This window comes from Eucyclogobius newberryi, unplaced genomic scaffold, assembly GCF_026437365.1.
Source record: "Eucyclogobius newberryi isolate DKJ021-1_F unplaced genomic scaffold, fEucNew1.0.hap1 SCAF_1, whole genome shotgun sequence".
NCBI classification, from domain to species: Eukaryota; Metazoa; Chordata; class Actinopteri; order Gobiiformes; family Gobiidae; genus Eucyclogobius; species Eucyclogobius newberryi.
Genome location: NW_027315723.1, coordinates 19,869,809 through 19,889,045, shown reverse-complemented (window position 1 = coordinate 19,889,045; position 19,237 = coordinate 19,869,809). Strand labels below are relative to the sequence as shown.

General features: G+C 42.1%; 1 protein-coding gene across 2 annotated transcripts in view; it reads left to right on the top strand.

Moving 5' to 3' along the window:
• LOC140354967 (1-phosphatidylinositol 4,5-bisphosphate phosphodiesterase beta-1-like) overlaps positions 1 to 19,237 on the top strand; it is a 314,396-nt gene that overhangs the window by 190,427 nt on the left and 104,732 nt on the right. For both annotated transcript variants that reach the window (XM_072440120.1, XM_072440121.1), the window contains exons 5-6: positions 5,271 to 5,350; positions 15,427 to 15,480. In XM_072440120.1, the coding sequence (XP_072296221.1) occupies positions 5,271 to 5,350; positions 15,427 to 15,480 (134 nt within the window). The remainder of the gene's footprint in view (positions 1 to 5,270; positions 5,351 to 15,426; positions 15,481 to 19,237) is intronic.

The following is a 19,237-nucleotide window of genomic DNA, read 5'->3' as shown; positions in this document are numbered from 1 at the left end:
TGTGACCGCTCTGAGGCACACAGCCAGACCCTTTGAAGTAAATGTAGGATTGTAAACGTCATGTCCCCAGATGTAAGTTCAGATCAAATATTGCGTTTACTGATGATGATGTTTTTATTCATAATTACAAAAGCATTGGACACAATAGTCAAGTTGTTTATGTTATCATTTTGCGTTTTGGATCTCAAGACGATTCTTCCTTCAGAAAGCAGACTGAGCCTCACATGCCTTTAAACCAGCACTAAACCAGGACTAAACCAGGACTAAACCAGGACTAAACCAGGACTAAACCAGGATTAAGCCAGGACTAAACCAGCACTAAACCAGGACTAAACCAGGACTAAACCAGGACTAAACCAGGACTAAACCAGGACTAAACCAGGATTAAGCCAGGACTAAACCAGCACTAAACCAGGACTAAACCAGGACTAAACCAGGACTAAACCAGGACTAAACCAGGACTAAGCCAGGACTAAACCAGGACTAAGCCAGGACTAAACCAGGACTAAACCAGGACTAAATCAGGACTAAACCAGGACTAAACCAGGACTAAACCAGGATTAAGCCAGGACTAAACCAGCACTAAACCAGGACTAAACCAGGACTAAACCAGGACTAAACCAGGACTAAACCAGGACTAAGCCAGGACTAAACCAGGACTAAACCAGGACTAAGCCAGGACTAAACCAGGACTAGGCCAGGACTAAACCAGGACTAAACCAGGACTAAACCAGGACTAAGCCAGGACTAAACCAGGACTAAACCAGGACTAAACCAGGACTACACCAGGGACTAAACCAGGACTAAACCAGGACTAAACCAGGACTAAGCCAGGACTAAACCAGAACTAAACCAGGACTAAACCAGGACTAAACCAGGACTAAACCAGGACTAAGCCAGGACTAAGCCAGGACTAAACCAGAACTAAACCAGGACTAAACCAGGACTAAACCAGGACTAAGCCAGGACTAAACCAGAACTAAACCAGGACTAAACCAGGACTAAACCAGGACTAAACCAGAACTAAACCAGGACTAAACCAGGACTAAACCAGGACTAAACCAGGACTAAACCAGGATTAAGCCAGGACTAAACCAGCACTAAACCAGGACTAAACCAGGACTAAACCAGGACTAAACCAGGACTAAGCCAGGACTAAACCAGGACTAAGCCAGGACTAAACCAGGACTAAACCAGGACTAAACCAGGACTAAATCAGGACTAAACCAGGACTAAACCAGGACTAAACCAGGATTAAGCCAGGACTAAACCAGCACTAAACCAGGACTAAACCAGGACTAAACCAGGACTAAACCAGGACTAAACCAGGACTAAGCCAGGACTAAACCAGGACTAAACCAGGACTAAGCCAGGACTAAACCAGGACTAAGCCAGGACTAAACCAGGACTAAACCAGGACTAAACCAGGACTAAGCCAGGACTAAACCAGGACTACACCAGGACTACACCAGGGACTAAACCAGGACTAAACCAGGACTAAACCAGGACTAAGCCAGGACTAAACCAGAACTAAACCAGGACTAAACCAGGACTAAACCAGGACTAAACCAGGACTAAGCCAGGACTAAGCCAGGACTAAACCAGAACTAAACCAGGACTAAACCAGGACTAAACCAGGACTAAGCCAGGACTAAACCAGAACTAAACCAGGACTAAACCAGGACTAAACCAGGACTAAACCAGGACTAAACCAGAACTAAACCAGGACTAAACCAGGACTAAACCAGGACTAAACCAGGACTAAACCAGGATTAAGCCAGGACTAAACCAGGACTAAACCAGGACTAAACCAGGACTAAACCAGGATTAAGCCAGGACTAAACCAGAACTACACCAGGACTACACCAGGGACTAAACCAGGACTAAACCAGGACTAAACCAGGACTAAACCAGGACTAAGCCAGGACTAAACCAGAACTAAACCAGGACTAAACCAGGACTAAACCAGGACTAAACCAGGACTAAACCAGGACTACACCAGGGACTAAACCAGGACTACACCAGGACTAAACCAGGACTAAACCAGGACTACACTAGGACTAAACCAGGACTACACCAGGGACTAAACCAGGACTAAACCAGGACTAAACCAGGGACTAAACCAGGACTACACCAGGGACTAAACCAGGACTAAACCAGGACTAAACCAGGACTACACTAGGACTAAACCAGGACTACACCAGGGACTAAACCAGGATTAAGCCAGGACTAAACCAGGACTACACCAGGACTACACCAGGGACTAAACCAGGACTAAACCAGGACTAAACCAGGACTAAGCCAGGACTAAGCCAGGACTAAACCAGAACTAAACCAGGACTAAACCAGGACTAAACCAGGACTAAACCAGGACTAAACCAGGACTAAGCCAGGACTACACCAGGACTACACCAGGACTACACCAGGGAATAAACCAGGACTAAACCATGACTAAACCAGGACTAAACCAGGACTAAACCAGGATTAAACCAGGGACTAAACCAGGACTACACCAGGGACTAAACCAGGACTAAACCAGGACTAAACCAGGACTACACCAGGGACTAAACCAGGACTACACCAGGGACTAAACCAGGACTAAACCAGGACTAAACCAGGACTAAACCAGGACTAAACCAGGGACTAAACCAGGACTACACCAGGGACTAAACCAGGACTAAACCAGGACTAAACCAGGACTACACCAGGACTAAACCAGGACTAAACCAGGACTACACCAGGGACTAAACCAGGACTAAACCAGGGACTAAACCAGGACTACACCAGGACTAAACCAGGACTAAACCAGGGACTAAACCAGGACTAAACCAGCACTAAACCAGGACTAAGCCAGGACTAAACCAGAACTAAACCAGGACTAAACCAGGACTAAACCAGGACTAAACCAGGACTAAACCAGGACTACACCAGGGACTAAACCAGGACTAAACCAGGACTACACCAGGACTACACCAGGACTAAACCAGGACTACACTAGGACTAAACCAGGACTACACCAGGGACTAAACCAGGACTAAACCAGGACTAAACCAGGGACTAAACCAGGACTACACCAGGGACTAAACCAGGACTAAACCAGGACTAAACCAGGACTAAACCAGGACTACACCAGGACTAAACCAGGACTAAACCAGGACTAAACCAGGATTAAGCCAGGACTAAACCAGGACTACACCAGGACTACACCACGGACTAAACCAGGACTAAACCAGGACTAAACCAGGACTAAGCCAGGACTAAGCCAGGACTAAACCAGAACTAAACCAGGACTAAACCAGGACTAAACCAGGACTAAACCAGGACTAAACCAGGACTAAGCCAGGACTAAACCAGAACTAAACCAGGACTAAACCAGGACTAAACCAGGACTAAACCAGGACTACACCAGGGACTAAACCAGGACTACACCAGGACTAAACCAGGACTAAACCAGGACTACACTAGGACTAAACCAGGACTACACCAGGGACTAAACCAGGACTAAACCAGGACTAAACCAGGGACTAAACCAGGACTACACCAGGGACTAAACCAGGACTAAACCAGGACTAAACCAGGACTAAACCAGGACTACACCAGGGACTAAACCAGGACTAAACCATGACTAAACCAGGACTAAACCAGGACTATACCAGGGACTAAACCAGGACTACACCAGGGACTAAACCAGGACTAAACCAGGACTAAACCAGGGACTAAACCAGGACTACACCAGGGACTAAACCAGGACTAAACCAGGACTAAACCAGGACTAAACCAGGACTACACCAGGGACTAAACCAGGACTAAACCATGACTAAACCAGGACTAAACCAGGACTAAACCAGGACTACACCAGGGACTAAACCAGGACTAAACCAGGGACTAAACCAGGACTACACCAGGACTAAACCAGGACTAAACCAGGGACTAAACCAGGACTACACCAGGACTAAACCAGGACTAAACCATGACCAGAGAAACAGCACAAACAAACTGAGAGCAAAACCAAGGCCAAATCAGGATACGTATGTCCACGGGTTTCAGAGTGATGAAAAATTGGCAATTAACAAATTAAATCAAAATATTACGTCTTCAGCGGTGAGAAGTCCTCAAAATGTCGACAGGAAACAGGAATCTGATGATAAGATTAGAAATTTCCTTTCCCTGAATGCCAGATCAAATCAAATATTGCGTTTACTGATGTGTAAATCATCTGTGTAAATTATAAGCGCGGCGACGTGGCGAGCGTGACTTCCTGTCGCCGTCGTCTCTGACCCCGCGACATGCTAACGCTAATGTGCGCTGTATATTTCACGGCCGTTTACATCACGTCGGCACACGTTTCACACCACTTCCTGTGTCGGATTGATTTCGGGCTCGTGTGCTTTTTATAAACCTCAACGTGACACGGTTTATGTTATGGATCATTGTGTAACACTGAGGACTAGGCAGCGCATGTATATCGTGATATTATACTTTATCTGATTTGTGTTAGAATGGGGATCGTTTTCTGGCCGGTGTTTGTCCAGAACGGCTCCTTAAGTTTGAACTTTTATTCAAAACAAAGTGGCTATTTGAAAGATAAATAACTTCGGGGTCAGTTTTGTAATACTTTTAATCCTATTTTTAGTCTCTACTTTAGGTATTGGCAGATATTGATTCTAAATTCTACTAATCAAGTACTATTCTCATCCCCTGCTTTATTTACATATTTATTTTTACCTTAACTACTATCAGTTACTATGAAATTCGACAAAAAAGCGTATAATGAGCTAAAAAGTGACATAATTAATTAATAAAAATAGCTTTTAATGTTGGTTGCAATAGTTTAATGTGCTAACTTTTATGTTTTTTTGTTTTAGTTTTTTTTGCTTTATAAGACAAAACAGCACAGCATGAAGTGGGGATGAGAGAGGGAAGGACATGCAACAAACTGCCGGATATGGATATTACAAAATGAAATGTGATTTTTGAGTAGGTTAGATTATTCAACTCGTATTTAGATTCGCAAGCAATATTATGTGCAGTATTTATGTATATCAGATTGTCATAAAAGCTTATGCTGAGGTCGATTCAATCAATTTAGAATGTGTGCTTTGCCACTGATAAATAAAGCATTATCACATACACTTGGTTCTAATCCTGGTCTGGTCCAGGTTTAATTTGAGCATTTAGTCCCAGTTTAGTCCCAGTATTGCGTAAGCATGTACTTACTTGTGCAAAAATACCCCCAAAACGTGGACTCTAACGTGTACCTTTCGTTGCAGGAATGGGCCGAGGAGCTGTTCAAACTGGCGTCTAACCTCCTGGTGCAGAACATGTCCAGAGAAGACTGTCTGGAGAAGGCGTACGTCTCCCACACACTCGCACATAAACAAACGTCTCCCACAATACGGCTCAGTAATCCTGTATTTAACTCCAGGACAAATATGGAGCTCCAGAGACAACAGCATGAGCCCGTGTATTTGCGCTATTATAATCAACGTGCAACGAACAATCTGCTGTTAATATCGTCTTCAATCAAATGATCGCATGGTTTTTTAAGGGGGAACAGTTTGTGCTAGGTTTCACTCACTTGCTGTATAGCTTAGCACCTTTTTTCGTATTTTGGCTGGGTTGCGACTTATACTCCAGAGCGACTTATATGTGATTTTTTTCGTTATTTTCACACTGGCAACCACAAGAGGGCGCTCTAGGCTCTAAGCGACGCAGAAGAAAAATCTGCACTTCCTCTACCTCTAGTTATCTCTGTTTTAGTCAAAGCGGAACTAAGTAACGCTGGCGGTAGAGCTCCCCCTGCTGCTCCATCGTGAAAGTGCATTGTCGGAAATGAGACGTGTCGCTTCACATTGTTTATTTTCCTTTCTTTATCGTAATAACACGGTAGAATCGCAAGCAAAAACACGTAACGTCGCCCAATGTGGAGATAAAGAGCGAGGGTTTCTCAGGAGAGTTGTCTTGGTTTTCCGCCCGGAGACAGCAGGGGGCGACGACGGGCACTCCAGACACCCCAAAAATACATATTTGACCGTCACCAGAGACTTACAAAGACGTAAACATAACTACAGTAGTGTTGTAATAGTTGTTACTGTAAAAGTAGTTGCTGCAGTAATTGTCAGTATTGGGAAGTAACTAAACACATGTGCTGAAAATACTTTTGATTCAGGTATTCAGTATTCTGTAAATAAACAGATTTTCATAGTATTTTTCCATCACTGGTAATGGTAAAAGTTGAAGTAGTCGTCGGTAGGAGGTAGTAATTATTCTCTGTAATAAAAGAAAGTTAAAGTATCTAGTCACTAAATGTCAAATGCTGATGTTACAATATGTGATCTATAAAACAAAACCTTTTGAATCAGATGCAGTTGCTTCTAAAACGATGGACTGTGTCGCCGTGCCCGTACCTCTGCTTGAGACACACTGGCGTAGCTTCTATACATTTCTCTTTCATGCGTGACCTTCGCTCCCCTGTGGAACGTTGGCGGGGTCTGGCTGGAGGCGTTTAGACATACTTATTACACGGATCAGAGAGCTGTTGAAATGATTGATTCAAGCGACAAACACAAGCTGACATTACCTGCTGGTCACAGATATTTAATGAACTCTGTGGGAATTACACAACGTATTTCACTACGAGCGACAGTATTCTGTATCCCACCACTAATGCTGAACCAGGACTAAACCAGGACTTAACCCGGACTAAATCAGGACTTAACCAGGACTGAACCAGAACTTAACCAGGACAGAACCAGGACAGAACAAGTCTTGGCTAAGTCCTGGTATTTTACTCAGGAGGCTTTATTTTTGGGTTAGTTACAGTTAAGTTTTGAATTAGCATTTGTTTAGTCCTGGTTTGGTCCTGGTTTGGTCCTGGTTTAGTCCTGGTTTACCTGACCTTGTCCTTGTTTAGTCCTGGTTTGGTCCTGGTTTAGTCCTGGTTTGGTCCTAGTTTGGTCCTGGTTTGGTCCTGGTTTAGTCCTGGTTTGGTCCCTGTTTGGTCCTTGTTTAGTCCTTGTTCGGACCTGGTTTAGTCCTTGTTTAGTCCTTGTTCAGACCTGGTTTAGTCCTTGTTTAGTCCTTGTTCAGACCTGGTTTAGTCCTTGTTTAGTCCTTGTTCAGACCTGGTTTAGTCCTGGTTTAGCCCTTGTTCAGACCTGGTTTAGTCTTTGTTCAGACCTGGTTTAGTCCTTGTTCAGACCTGGTTTAGTCCTTGTTCAGACCTGGTTTAGTCCTTGTTCAGACCTGGTTTAGTCCTAGTTTAGTCCTTGTTCAGACCTGGTTTAGTCCTGGTTTAGCCCTTGTTCAGACCTGGTTTAGTCCTGGTTTAGTCCTTGTTCAGACCTGGTTTAGTCCTTGTTCAGACCTGGTTTAGTCCTTGTTCAGACCTGGTTTAGTCCCGGTTTAGTCCTCATTCAGACCTGGTTTAATCCTGGTTTAGTCCTCGTTCAGACCTGGTTTAGTCCTAGTTTAGTCCTTGTTCTGACCTGGTTTAGTCCTAGTTTAGTCCTTGTTCTGACCTGGTTTAGTCCTAGTTTAGTCCTTGTTCTGACCTGGTTTAGTCCTAGTTTAGTCCTTGTTCTGACCTGGTTTAGTCCCTCTCAGACACTTCCCATTCAAAGCGAGTGTCTCTGATCTGTCAGTGCACTTTTGCAATGACAGAATACACTGTGTAGTTTTTCAGTGCCACCTCCCAGCTGTCCCGTGTTTATCAGCGAACCCAAACCATTACATTCACCCCTGGAGGAGAATAATTGACTTATGAGACAATAAAAGTGCCCATCGACCTGGCAGTGAGCAGAGATTGTGCTGAAATGGAATAGAGCAGTGTTGGTCGGTCACGCTGTGTTGCACTCAGCAGTGGCTCTGTGCAGCGAGTGCTTACAAATATGAGCCTCTGCGTCTCCGCCATGGGAGAGCTTTATCCTGGAGTGATGACGCTCATGTGCTGCTTACAGCTGTTTAGACTTGGTTTAACCCTGCTTTAGACCTGGTTAAGTCCTGCTTTAGTCCTGCTTTAGTCCTGCTTGAGTCCTGCTTTAAACCTGGTTTAGTCCTGGTACAGTCCTGGTATAGTCCTGGTGTAGTCCTGGTTTAGTCCTGGTTTAGTCCTGGTATAGTCCTGGTTCAGTCCTGGTTTAGTCCTGGTTTAGTCCTGGTATAGTCCTGGTTCAGTCCTGGTGTAGTCCTGGTTTAGTCCTGGTATAGTCCTAGTATAGTCCTGGTTTAGTCCTGGTTTAGTCCTGGTTTAGTCCTGGTTTAGTCCTGGTATAGTCCTAGTATAGTCCTGGTTTAGTCCTGGTTTAGTCCTGGTATAGTCCTGGTATAGTCCTGGTATAGTCCTGGTTTAGTCCTGGTATAGTCCTAGTATAGTCCTGGTTTAGTCCTGGTATAGTCCTAGTATAGTCCTGGTTTAGTCCTGGTATAGTCCTGGTTCAGTCCTGGTATAGTCCTAGTATAGTCCTGGTTTAGTCCTGGTATAGTCCTGGTTCAGTCCTGGTATAGTCCTAGTATAGTCCTGGTTTAGTCCTGGTATAGGCCTGGTTTAGTCCTGGTATAGTCCTAGTATAGTCCTGGTTTAGTCCTGGTATAGTCCTAGTATAGTCCTGGTGTAGTCCTGGTTTAGTCCTGGTACAGTCCTGGTTTTGTCCTGGTTTAGTCCTGGTGTAGTCCTGGTTCAGTCCTGGTTTAGTCCTGGTATAGTCCTGGTATAGTCCTGGTTTAGTCCTGGTATAGTCCTGGTTTAGTCCTGGTATAGTCCTGGTTTTGTCCTGGTATAGTCCTGGTATAGTCCTGGTATAGTCCTGGTTTAATCCTGGTATAGTCTTGGTTCAGTTCTGGTATAGTCCTGGTATAGTCCTGGTATAGTCCTGGTTCAGTCCTGGTTTAGTCCTGGTTTAGTCCTGGTTTAATCCTGGTATAGTCTTGGTTCAGTTCTGGTATAGTCCTGGTATAGTCCTGGTATAGTCCTGGTTCAGTCCTGGTTTAGTCCTGGTTTAGTCCTGGTTTAATCCTGGTATAGTCCTGGTTCAGTCCTGGTATAGTCTTGGTTCAGTCCTGGTTTAGTCCTGGTATAGTCCTGGTATAGTCCTGGTTCAGTCCTGGTTTAGTCCTGGTGTAGTCCTGGTTTAGTCCTGGTATAGTCCTGGTTCAGTCCTGGTTTAGTCCTGGTATAGTCCTGGTTCAGTCCTGGTTCAGTCCTGGTTCAGTCCTGGTTCAGTCCTGGTATAGTCCTGGTTCAGTCCTGGTATAGTCCTGGTTCAGTCCTGGTTCAGTCCTGGTTCAGTCCTGGTATAGTCCTGGTTCAGTCCTGGTTCAGTCCTGGTTCAGTCCTGGTATAGTCCTGGTTCAGTCCTGGTTCAGTCCTGGTATAGTCCTGGTTCAGTCCTGGTATAGTCCTGGTTCAGTCCTGGTTCAGTCCTGGTTCAGTCCTGGTATAGTCCTGGTTCAGTCCTGGTTCAGTCCTGGTATAGTCCTGGTTCAGTCCTGGTTCAGTCCTGGTTCAGTCCTGGTTCAGTCCTGGTTCAGTCCTGGTCTCTGCTGTGGGGAGCGTTGCTCCCTGAAGTGCTCCTCATGTTCCTGTGGTTCAGATCTAATTGTCTTCAGACTCTGGACTTGAGGATAAATGGAGCAGATGAAGAGCGGGAAACTATCCAAAACCATTATGTCCTCATTTGTTTCCAGATGTTACTCAGCGATCAATACAGACATGACCAGGGCTTTTTCTTGCATTTCAGATTGTTTTTTTTAGTTTATCATTATTATTAACTCTTAACTCCATTATTAACTTTTTCATCATTCATTTACTTCTTTGCAAAAGGACGTCATTTCCTTTTAATCAAATCAAGGACTTGTGGTGTAGTTCTGTGTCGTGACTGTTGCCATATTTTACAAAAATTAACTGGTTGTATGTTGTCCCGTTCTAAAATAATATAGTATTTCACTTTTGGCGGTATAATTCACATGTAATAATTGTTATTGACGCTTTAGGTCATCATCAGTACGTTTAAAACAACTTACAGAAGTCATATTTTGACATTTTCCCCTGGTTTAATGTAAAATGCGCGTGACGTGTTCATGTGACACATCACGAGAGTGAAATATTTTGTTAATGGAAAAAATAATATTCTAAGTAAAAAAAACTAAAAAAGTCCACAGAAACACAGTATTTCACGTATTGGAAGTATTTTACTGCCAGGACAACATCAGAGTAATTGAAATAGACCCAAAAAGTCACCAAACATCACGTCCCGATTGTTCTTGGATTGTCATTTGTAAATCGATACATAATGTATTAGAAGTGACCGTTGGCCCGCGCTGGACGAGGACGAGAGCGGTTTGTTTAGCATTTCCTCCAAAAATACGTCCTTTGTGTATTTGGAGACGCAGCGGTGAGTCACGGCTGGAGTCTGTAAAAAACAACAAAAGAACAGTTTAAGCCACAGGGAAGAGAACGAGGAGAAACAGCAGATTCAGCTCGTCCTCGTTAGTTCTGTTCAATGACGGAAAGTAACAAGTACAAGAGCAACTAAAATCCTACTTTTAGACATCTGCACTTAAGTCTTATTTAGCACGGGTGCTTTTTATTTTGACTTTAAACTGGACTGAAAAGTGGGAGATAGTTTTAGCACCTTTATGGTGACGAAAATATACACATATAATTTGCTGGGAAAATTAAGACATTTACTTGAATTTACTTTTTATTTTTAAATCAAATACTGAAAATGTCATTAAAAAACATAAAATAATTCTGTTCACTTAAATCTAGACCAACTAAATAACTAATCTACTGAATAAACGCTAAGTAAGTTATTTAAATAAGGCGAGAGCTTTTGCATTTGCTGTTTCATGGATTTGCCTTGGCATTTTTAAAAGGGGAGGACGGAATAAAAATCAAATTTTATTTTCCCATTTTCAAATCACATTTCTACCATCCAAAAGTCGGAGTTGAATTTAAAAATAAAAATTGTATTCTAAATAATTTTGGGATTCTTAGAATATAGGCTCTACTCCCACCTCTCTACATTATCTACATATTTTTAGTTATCAATGCAAGACATTTAAAATAACTCTTATTATACTGCAGTCTGTCACTGCAGTGACCAAACAAGTCGGTTTGATAAACTTTATTGAGTCTTGACAGAAACACAAAGTGTGCAATGAATGAAAATGTCTTATTGAGCTTAAAGGTGGTATGGACGATTTTTTTCAGCAAATTTTGTATCATATTTCCTTGTGGCGTGGATAAATCATTAGTCCTGCCACGTATCAATCATAAAACGCACCTATCGCTCACCTGCAGCCGCGTCAGGCTCGTCCCCACGTTTCCACGTGCCTAAGCGCATGGATCTATCATAATATAGTTCCCTCAGTGTACGGGGCAAAATGAAGACGGAGAAAGACAGTTCGAGCTGACGCAGAAGTGGACTGAAATCTACGGGAGACGAGAGATGCGATGCGATCCGTCGCACTAATAAACAAACACACGTGTGTGTTGTATCAGTCCGCACGGGGGAGTTCTGCGTTCTCAAATCGCCGAAAAATCGTCCATACCGCCTTTAAAGGCGCAATGGACGATTTTTCGGTGCGCATGCGCACTCCCCCGTGCTGGTACAGAATACATTTTTATTTTTACTTTTATTGAGGTTTTGGGCAAAAAAACGTCGGAAAATCGGCTAAAACAGTCAAAACTATTTTTTTTTTAGAATCTTCGTTTTTGACTTCGGCGGGCTCGCAAAACCTAGTCCAAACCGGGCCAAAGTGGACTCGAATCAGGGCCAAACCAGCCGCTTGGTCCCCATAAGTCCAGTTTTAGACTTGGTTTTATCCCGTTTTAGCTCATTTTTAGATGTTTTGGCTTAGGTTTTGTTTGGTTCTTGCTCAGTCCTGTTTTAGTCCTGGTTTGGCTTTGGTTCAGTTCTGTTTTAGTCTTGGTTCACGATAGAAGCTTCAGGATAAACTAATAGTTCTGTAGTGATTTGATTTTGGTTTCGATCTGATGATTTAGACTTTTAGACCCTGATTTAGTTTAGGTTTAGACCTTTTTCTAGTCCTGCCTTATATCTTTTTAGACCTATTTTTTTTCTCCTGGTTTTAGTCCAGATTTAGACCTGTTTTAATCTTCATTTAGACTTGATTCCGCCCTGATTCCGCCCTAGTTTATGCCTGTTTTAGTCCCTCAGAACCACTGATCTCGACAGATGTACTTTTTTTAGCTCTCTTCATGATAAATTATCCAGCAGCGGCCCGGCACGTGAGAACATTAAGATGTACTTTTCCTTTCTGCTTCGCTTCCAAAGTCCACTTGAGACTCTACGTCTAAAACCGTGTCTCCCGTTAGAAAAACAAGCCCCTTTTAACCGCTGCATGAGCCGGTGACTGTCCCCGTAGCCTCGGCGCGCTCTGCCCCCTCAAGTGGACACAGTAATAGATATTAATTATTAGTTAGCGGCCACTTAAAGCTTAGCCCGTAATGATGGCTCCTGTTGCAGTGGACGAGCTATTTTTAGCCCGTTCTGTGCGGCTGTGTTCTGCCAATGCAAGGATTAGCTTCTGTTCCAACCTGCTCCAAGCAAACACTACAGCAGTGCATGGTTTACTTTACACTGTTGTACGCCTGTTTACACTGTGTTTACACTGTTGTAAGCATGTTTACACTGTGTTTACACTGTTGTACTCATGTTTACACTGTGGTTATACTGTTGTAAGCATGTTTACACTGTGTTTACACTGTTGTACTCATGTTTACACTGTGTTTACACTGTTGTAAGCATGTTTACACTGTGTTTACACTGTTGTACTCATGTTTACACTGTGGTTATACTGTTGTAAGCATGTTTACACTGTGTTTACACTGTTGTACTCATGTTTACACTGTGTTTATACTGTTGTAAGCATGTTTACACTGTGTTTACACTGTTGTACTCATGTTTACACTGTGGTTATACTGTTGTAAGCATGTTTACACTGTGTTTACACTGTTGTACTCATGTTTACACTGTGTTTACACTGTTGTACGCATGTTTACACTGTGTTTATACTGTTGTAAGCATGTTTACACTGTGTTTACACTGTTGTACTCATGTTTACACTGTGGTTATACTGTTGTAAGCATGTTTACACTGTGTTTACACTGTTGTACTCATGTTTACACTGTGGTTACACTGTTGTAAGCATGTTTACACTGTGTTTACACTGTTGTACTCATGTTTACACTGTGGTTACACTGTTGTACTCATGTTTACACTGTGTTTACACTGTTGTACTCATGTTTACACTGTGTTTACACTGTTGTAAGCATGTTTACACTGTGTTTACACTGTTGTACTCATGTTTACACTGTGGTTACACTGTTGTAAGCATGTTTACACTGTGTTTACACTGTTGTACTCATGTTTACACTGTGTTTACACTGTTGTACGCATGTTTACACTGTGTTTATACTGTTGTAAGCATGTTTACACTGTGTTTACACTGTTGTACTCATGTTTACACTGTGGTTATACTGTTGTAAGCATGTTTACACTGTGTTTACACTGTTGTACTCATGTTTACACTGTGGTTATACTGTTGTAAGCATGTTTACACTGTGTTTACACTGTTGTACTCATGTTTACACTGTGGTTATACTGTTGTAAGCATGTTTACACTGTGTTTACACTGTTGTACTCATGTTTACACTGTGGTTACACTGTTGTACTCATGTTTACACTGTGTTTACACTGTTGTACTCATGTTTACACTGTGTTTACACTGTTGTAAGCATGTTTACACTGTGTTTACACTGTTGTACTCATGTTTACACTGTGGTTACACTGTTGTACGCATGTTTACACTGTGCTTACACTGTTGTACACCTGTTTACACTGTATTTTTACTGTTGTACACATGTTTACACTGTCGGACGCATGGCAAGGCAAGTGTATTTGTAGAGCACAATTCATACACAAGGGAATTCAAAGTGCTTTACACAACAGGAAAAAAATTATTAAAATCACAAAGACATGACAGAAATGTTGGATTTGAACATTGTCAGAGCAGAATCTGTCTCACATCTTCAGGAAGACTGTTCCAGATTTTAGCTGCATAAAACTGAAACGCAGATTCCCCATGTTTAGTCCTGACTCTGGGCACCAGCAGGAGGCCGGTCCCTGAGAACAGGACTAATGTGATGGTACTTCCTGGTTCTAGTCAGGACCCGAGCAGCAGCGTTCTGGATGTACTGCAGCTGTTTTACAACTCGTTTGGAGAGACCAGTGAGCAGGCCGTTACAGTAGTCTAATCTACTGGAGACAAACGCATGGATAAGTCTCTCTTAGTCTGAGTCTGTTATTAGCCCCAGATGTCTAACTTGGTTTGTAAGTTTCAGAGCGAGTCTCTGGAGGTGACACTTTCTCTTTGTTTCGCCAAAGACCATGATTTCAGTCTTGTTTGAGTTCAGCTTGAGAAAGTTGTTTTGCATCCACACTGATCTGTTGGATGCAGTGACAGAGTAAATACATGAATGCATGTTTACACTGTGTTTACACTTGTACACATGTTTACGCTGTTGTAAGCATGTTCTGGTTACCCTACGACTTGTATATAAAGGCTGTGTTCTGAAACTCGCGCCACAGACTTGACCGAAGCGTTTAAGCGCACAAGGAGCAGGGAGAGAACGTGAGAATTAGGACAGTTCGTTTTCAGAGCGTTGTGAATGCGGTAAACAAAAACAGAAGCATAAAACGGCTGTAAGTGTGTTGTTAAACCGCAGTTGAATAACGTTTTTACAGCGCTGGTGCTGGAAAGTCGCAGATTCAGTCAAAATATCATCAGTTTAAGACGTTTCTTTCCATCATTTCCTGTTAGCTCTCGCCGCTAAGTTGCTAAAGTACAACCGCTGCACCCTTTGAAAGGAGTGCAGTGAAATGCATTGTGGGGAATGTCGTCATCTCTCGGCACTTGCAGGACATGAAGAGGGGAATGTGCGCCTGAAGTGGACTAGTGCGAGTGTTGGGACGGGGCCAGAGCTGTGAACATTTGATATTCATTCAGGATAGGATATCCTTGTATTTGTTTGTTTTTGTGTGTGGTGTGGCAGTGTTCAGTCACTCTTTTGGCCTCACGTCTGGTCAGGACAGATGGACGACTTATGAAAAGATTATCTCAATTTTGAAGTAAAAAACATATTCATAAAAAATGTCCCTGCTCTGTAATTAATTTTGGAATGAGCCATGTGTTATCGTTATGATAAGAAACTGACCGACAAGAGCTACTGCTGAGCCACTGTCTGAAGTTAAAGGTGCATTATGTCACTTTTCTGGTGGAAGGCCTTGTGGAGATTGTATTTATTTGCTTAGAATTTTCCACAGTATGGCATTGTTATTTACGCAGACAAATATTGTGTTTACATGCATTTAACCCAGACTTTTGTTGTGTCCGCTGCAGATACACTCGGCTGAAGCTGCAGCTCAACCCCGAGGGGAAGATTCCTGTCAAGAAGTAAGTCCGGCCCGTGACTCAGCCCCGTCTTCCTCCCGCTTCCACCTCGCTCGTGTTTTCACAAATCGATGTCTACAGCGAAGCCCCTCGAGCTGCGCGTTTGTTCCCCCATCTCTCTTTCTCTCTAAAAAAACCTAAATAAACAGAAAACACAACACATTTTATTATTTATGACGCGTTCAAAGAGACAGTGGGCGGACTTTGATGGTAAAAAATAGCGGTTTTAGTCACGGGCGAGGGCGGGAAAACTGAACTAGCGTGATGTTTCCAGATAGGTTTCTCCCTAGAGTTCTTGGTGGTTATGGTTAAGTTTTCAGCTATTTCAACACATTTATAAGCGCAAAAACAGAACAAGGCCAGAAAGCAAAAATAAAACAAGTCCAAAGAAACTCAAAGGCACATACAACGTCCAACGCAAACGTCCCACTTGGTCCAACGTCCAGAATTTTTTTTCCAGTTTGTGATGGTCTGTTATAGTTTTGGTCCAGTCCCTGATTGTTGGTCCCATTTTAGTCCATTAATACATACATTATTTACTCAGAAACTATGAGAAGAAAATGTCTTATTCAAGTCTAAAATGATAACTAATATAAATAACGAATATGTGTTTAGTTTTAAGACTGAATATCTGTATTAAGTGCATTTTTAACATATTCCGATGCATCAGAGCGCTGTATTCTGACCACTTTTGAGTTTAGTTGCGTTATATTAGTGTAAAAAAAAAACGTGATTAAAACAGCTTTATGTTTGTTTCACGGTGAGTTGTGCTTTTACTTATTACTGATTATAGAAGGAGAAAATATACTCAGCGTTTCTCTTTCTAGTACTAAAGACCTGCAATTTGAAGCCTAAATTGTGTCGTCAAATACATAAACTACGTTGTATTCCTTTGATTTTAGGAATGTAACTGTTTTCCAAATTAAAGAGTAACAGAACCAGGAAATACAATTACTTCTGAATATTTTGGCAGATGGGTGTTTAATTACTTCCTAAAACTGTCATAAATACCATTGGTTTAACATGCTATTAAATGTGTAAATCTGCTTTAGTAAACTGAATATTTTAACTTGGGTAGTTCTGATTGTGTAAAATAAGTTATAGATTATCATTTGACTTTCATTTGACACATACTAAGAGTAAATATAATGAAAAATCAGACGCAAAGTAAATAATGCTACTGTAGATTTCAGAATGTGCCCTGTGTACAGCGCTCTTCTAAACCTTCTGCTCCTCAAATGATGAAGCAATAAAAAAGTATATTATGTAAATTATGTCTTGATTACAGCTTTAAAGTGCTTATGACGGGTTTTTACAATTGTCTAATTTTGACTTTATTTGATTTGATCATTTGATTACCTGTTGTACATATAAATTATAGTTTTACGCCAATCGAGCAGGTATTTGTGGAGAAAAATGTAGAATGTAGAAAGATCTGTAGAAAATGACAGGAAGTAACATCACACTAGCAACACTCATTCAAGACAAAGTTTATGCAGAATTTACACAAAGAAACAACTTTTTTTTTTTAAATCAACAAAATAAAGTCTCTCTCATATATTTTTATTTGTCAAATTTTTAAAAAAATGTGGCATTAGATGAGTTTATTCCCAGTGTTTGCTGGGTAATTTCCTACTGTGATGTCATCAATTACAAACACTAAGTGAAATGATAAACTTAAAAAATGTAGATGATATTTTTACATAGATGATATTTTTACAGCAGATAAAAGCATAATACGTCTATTTTCTCATCAAATAAAATATGTTTAGTTTAGTTGCATGTTTTGTCTTGCTGTGTTACATCTGGACACTTTAACTTCTTATAAGTGCACATTTTCTACTCCACGTTCCACATTAAACAGGTTATTTCCCCCCCTCACTATATATGTCTTTACATCGTCATCACTTCCATAGGAAATCCTCCCGCTTTCATTACTCAAGTGGAGCGTTGAGGCGGCGGCAGCGGCATCAGACTCCGTCGATAACCTCCAGAGCGAAACCAGTGGGTGTCAACGAGCAAGGCACTCCAGGCCGCCTCGCACCGTTTAGGGAATTAACCTCCCGGCTGCGCGGACATGTCAGTTTGAGTAATGTCAGCGTGCTCCTCGCTCCCCCGCCGAGCCCGCCGAGCCCGCTGTACACGGAGGAACATTAAACCTGGTCACGCGGCGCACGCTAAGCTAAACACTGCACCATGGCTCTGCTAGCAAAGGGCTATAAATTACTTTTATTATTACATACAAGGGGCAGTAGCACAAGAAGCGTCAGGCTGTACTAAAGGGTCTGACTGTATTAAAGGGCTTAGGCTGTTAAAGTGTCACACTGCACTAAAGCGTCAAGCTGTACTAAAGGGTCTGACTGTATTAAAGGGCTTAGGCTGTATCAAAGTGTCACACTGCACTAAAGCGTCAGGCTGTACTAAAGGGTCTGGCTGTATTAAAGGGCTTAGGCTGTATTAAAGTGTCACACTGCACTAAAGCGTCAGGCTGTACTAAAGGGTCTGGCTGTATTAAAGGGCTTAGGCTGTATTAAAGTGTCACACTGCACTAAATTGTCAGGCTGTACTAAAGGGTCTGGCTGTATTAAAGGGCTTAGGCTGTATTAAAGTGTCACACTGCACTAAAGCGTCAACCTGTACTAAAGGGTCTGACTGTATTAAAGGGCTTAGGCTGTATTAAAGTGTCACACTGCACTAAAGCGTCAGACCGTACTAAAGGGTCTGGCTGTATTAAAGGGCTTAGGCTGTATTAAAGTGTCACACTGCACTAAAGCGTCAAGCTGTACTAAAGGGTCTGACTGTATTAAAGGGCTTAGGCTGTATTAAAGTGTCACACTGCACTAAAGCGTCAGACCGTACTAAAGGGTCTGGCTGTATTAAAGGGCTTAGGCTGTATTAAAGTGTCACACTGCACTAAAGCTCAGGCTCTACTAAAGGGTCTGGCTGTATTAAAGGGCTTAGGCTGTATTAAAGTGTCACACTGCACTAAAGCATCAGGCTGTACTAAAGGGTCCGGCTGTATTTAAGGGTTATGACTGTACTAAATTGTCTGGCTGTATTAAAGGGTCTGGCTGTATTCAAGGGTCTGACTGTATTAAAGGATCAGGCTGTACTAAAGGGTCTGACTGTACTAAAGCGTCACATTGTACTAAATGATGGTGAGTGTACTAAAGGGTCTGACTGTACTAAAACGTCACACTGTACTATAGGATTTGGAGTGTACTAAAGGGTCACACTGTACTAAAGGATCTGAGTGCACTAAAGGGTCTGGTTGTATTAAAGAGCCAGGGTGTACTAAAGGGATAACTTATGACTGTACTAAAGGGTCAGGTTGTATTAAATGGTCTGACTATATTAAAGGTTCTGGTTGTATAAAGGGTCTAGCTGTACTGTAAAAGTAGGCTCCATTATTATATCCATTCATTGCGTTCATGACAGAAGTTTGGAGATCTCCTCTTCAAGGAGTGACCTGACATTAAAACAGGACTACATTCAAAAGCACAAACAATATTCATCTGTGATTTGTGTACTTTGTTTTTTTCAGTATAGCAATAAACTCTAAAAAAAAAAAAACGCTCACAAAGTTTCAGCTCAGTTTGACACATATTCCAAGCTGTGGGAGCAGCATAACTGAACGTGTACTCATGAAAATATTAACAAAAGCATTGATCACACCTGAAAGTGTCGTTGTTGTTGTTGTGGTTGTTGTTGTCGTGTTACTTTTGATGGCGGTTGGCAGCTATATGAAAAGGTGCATTTA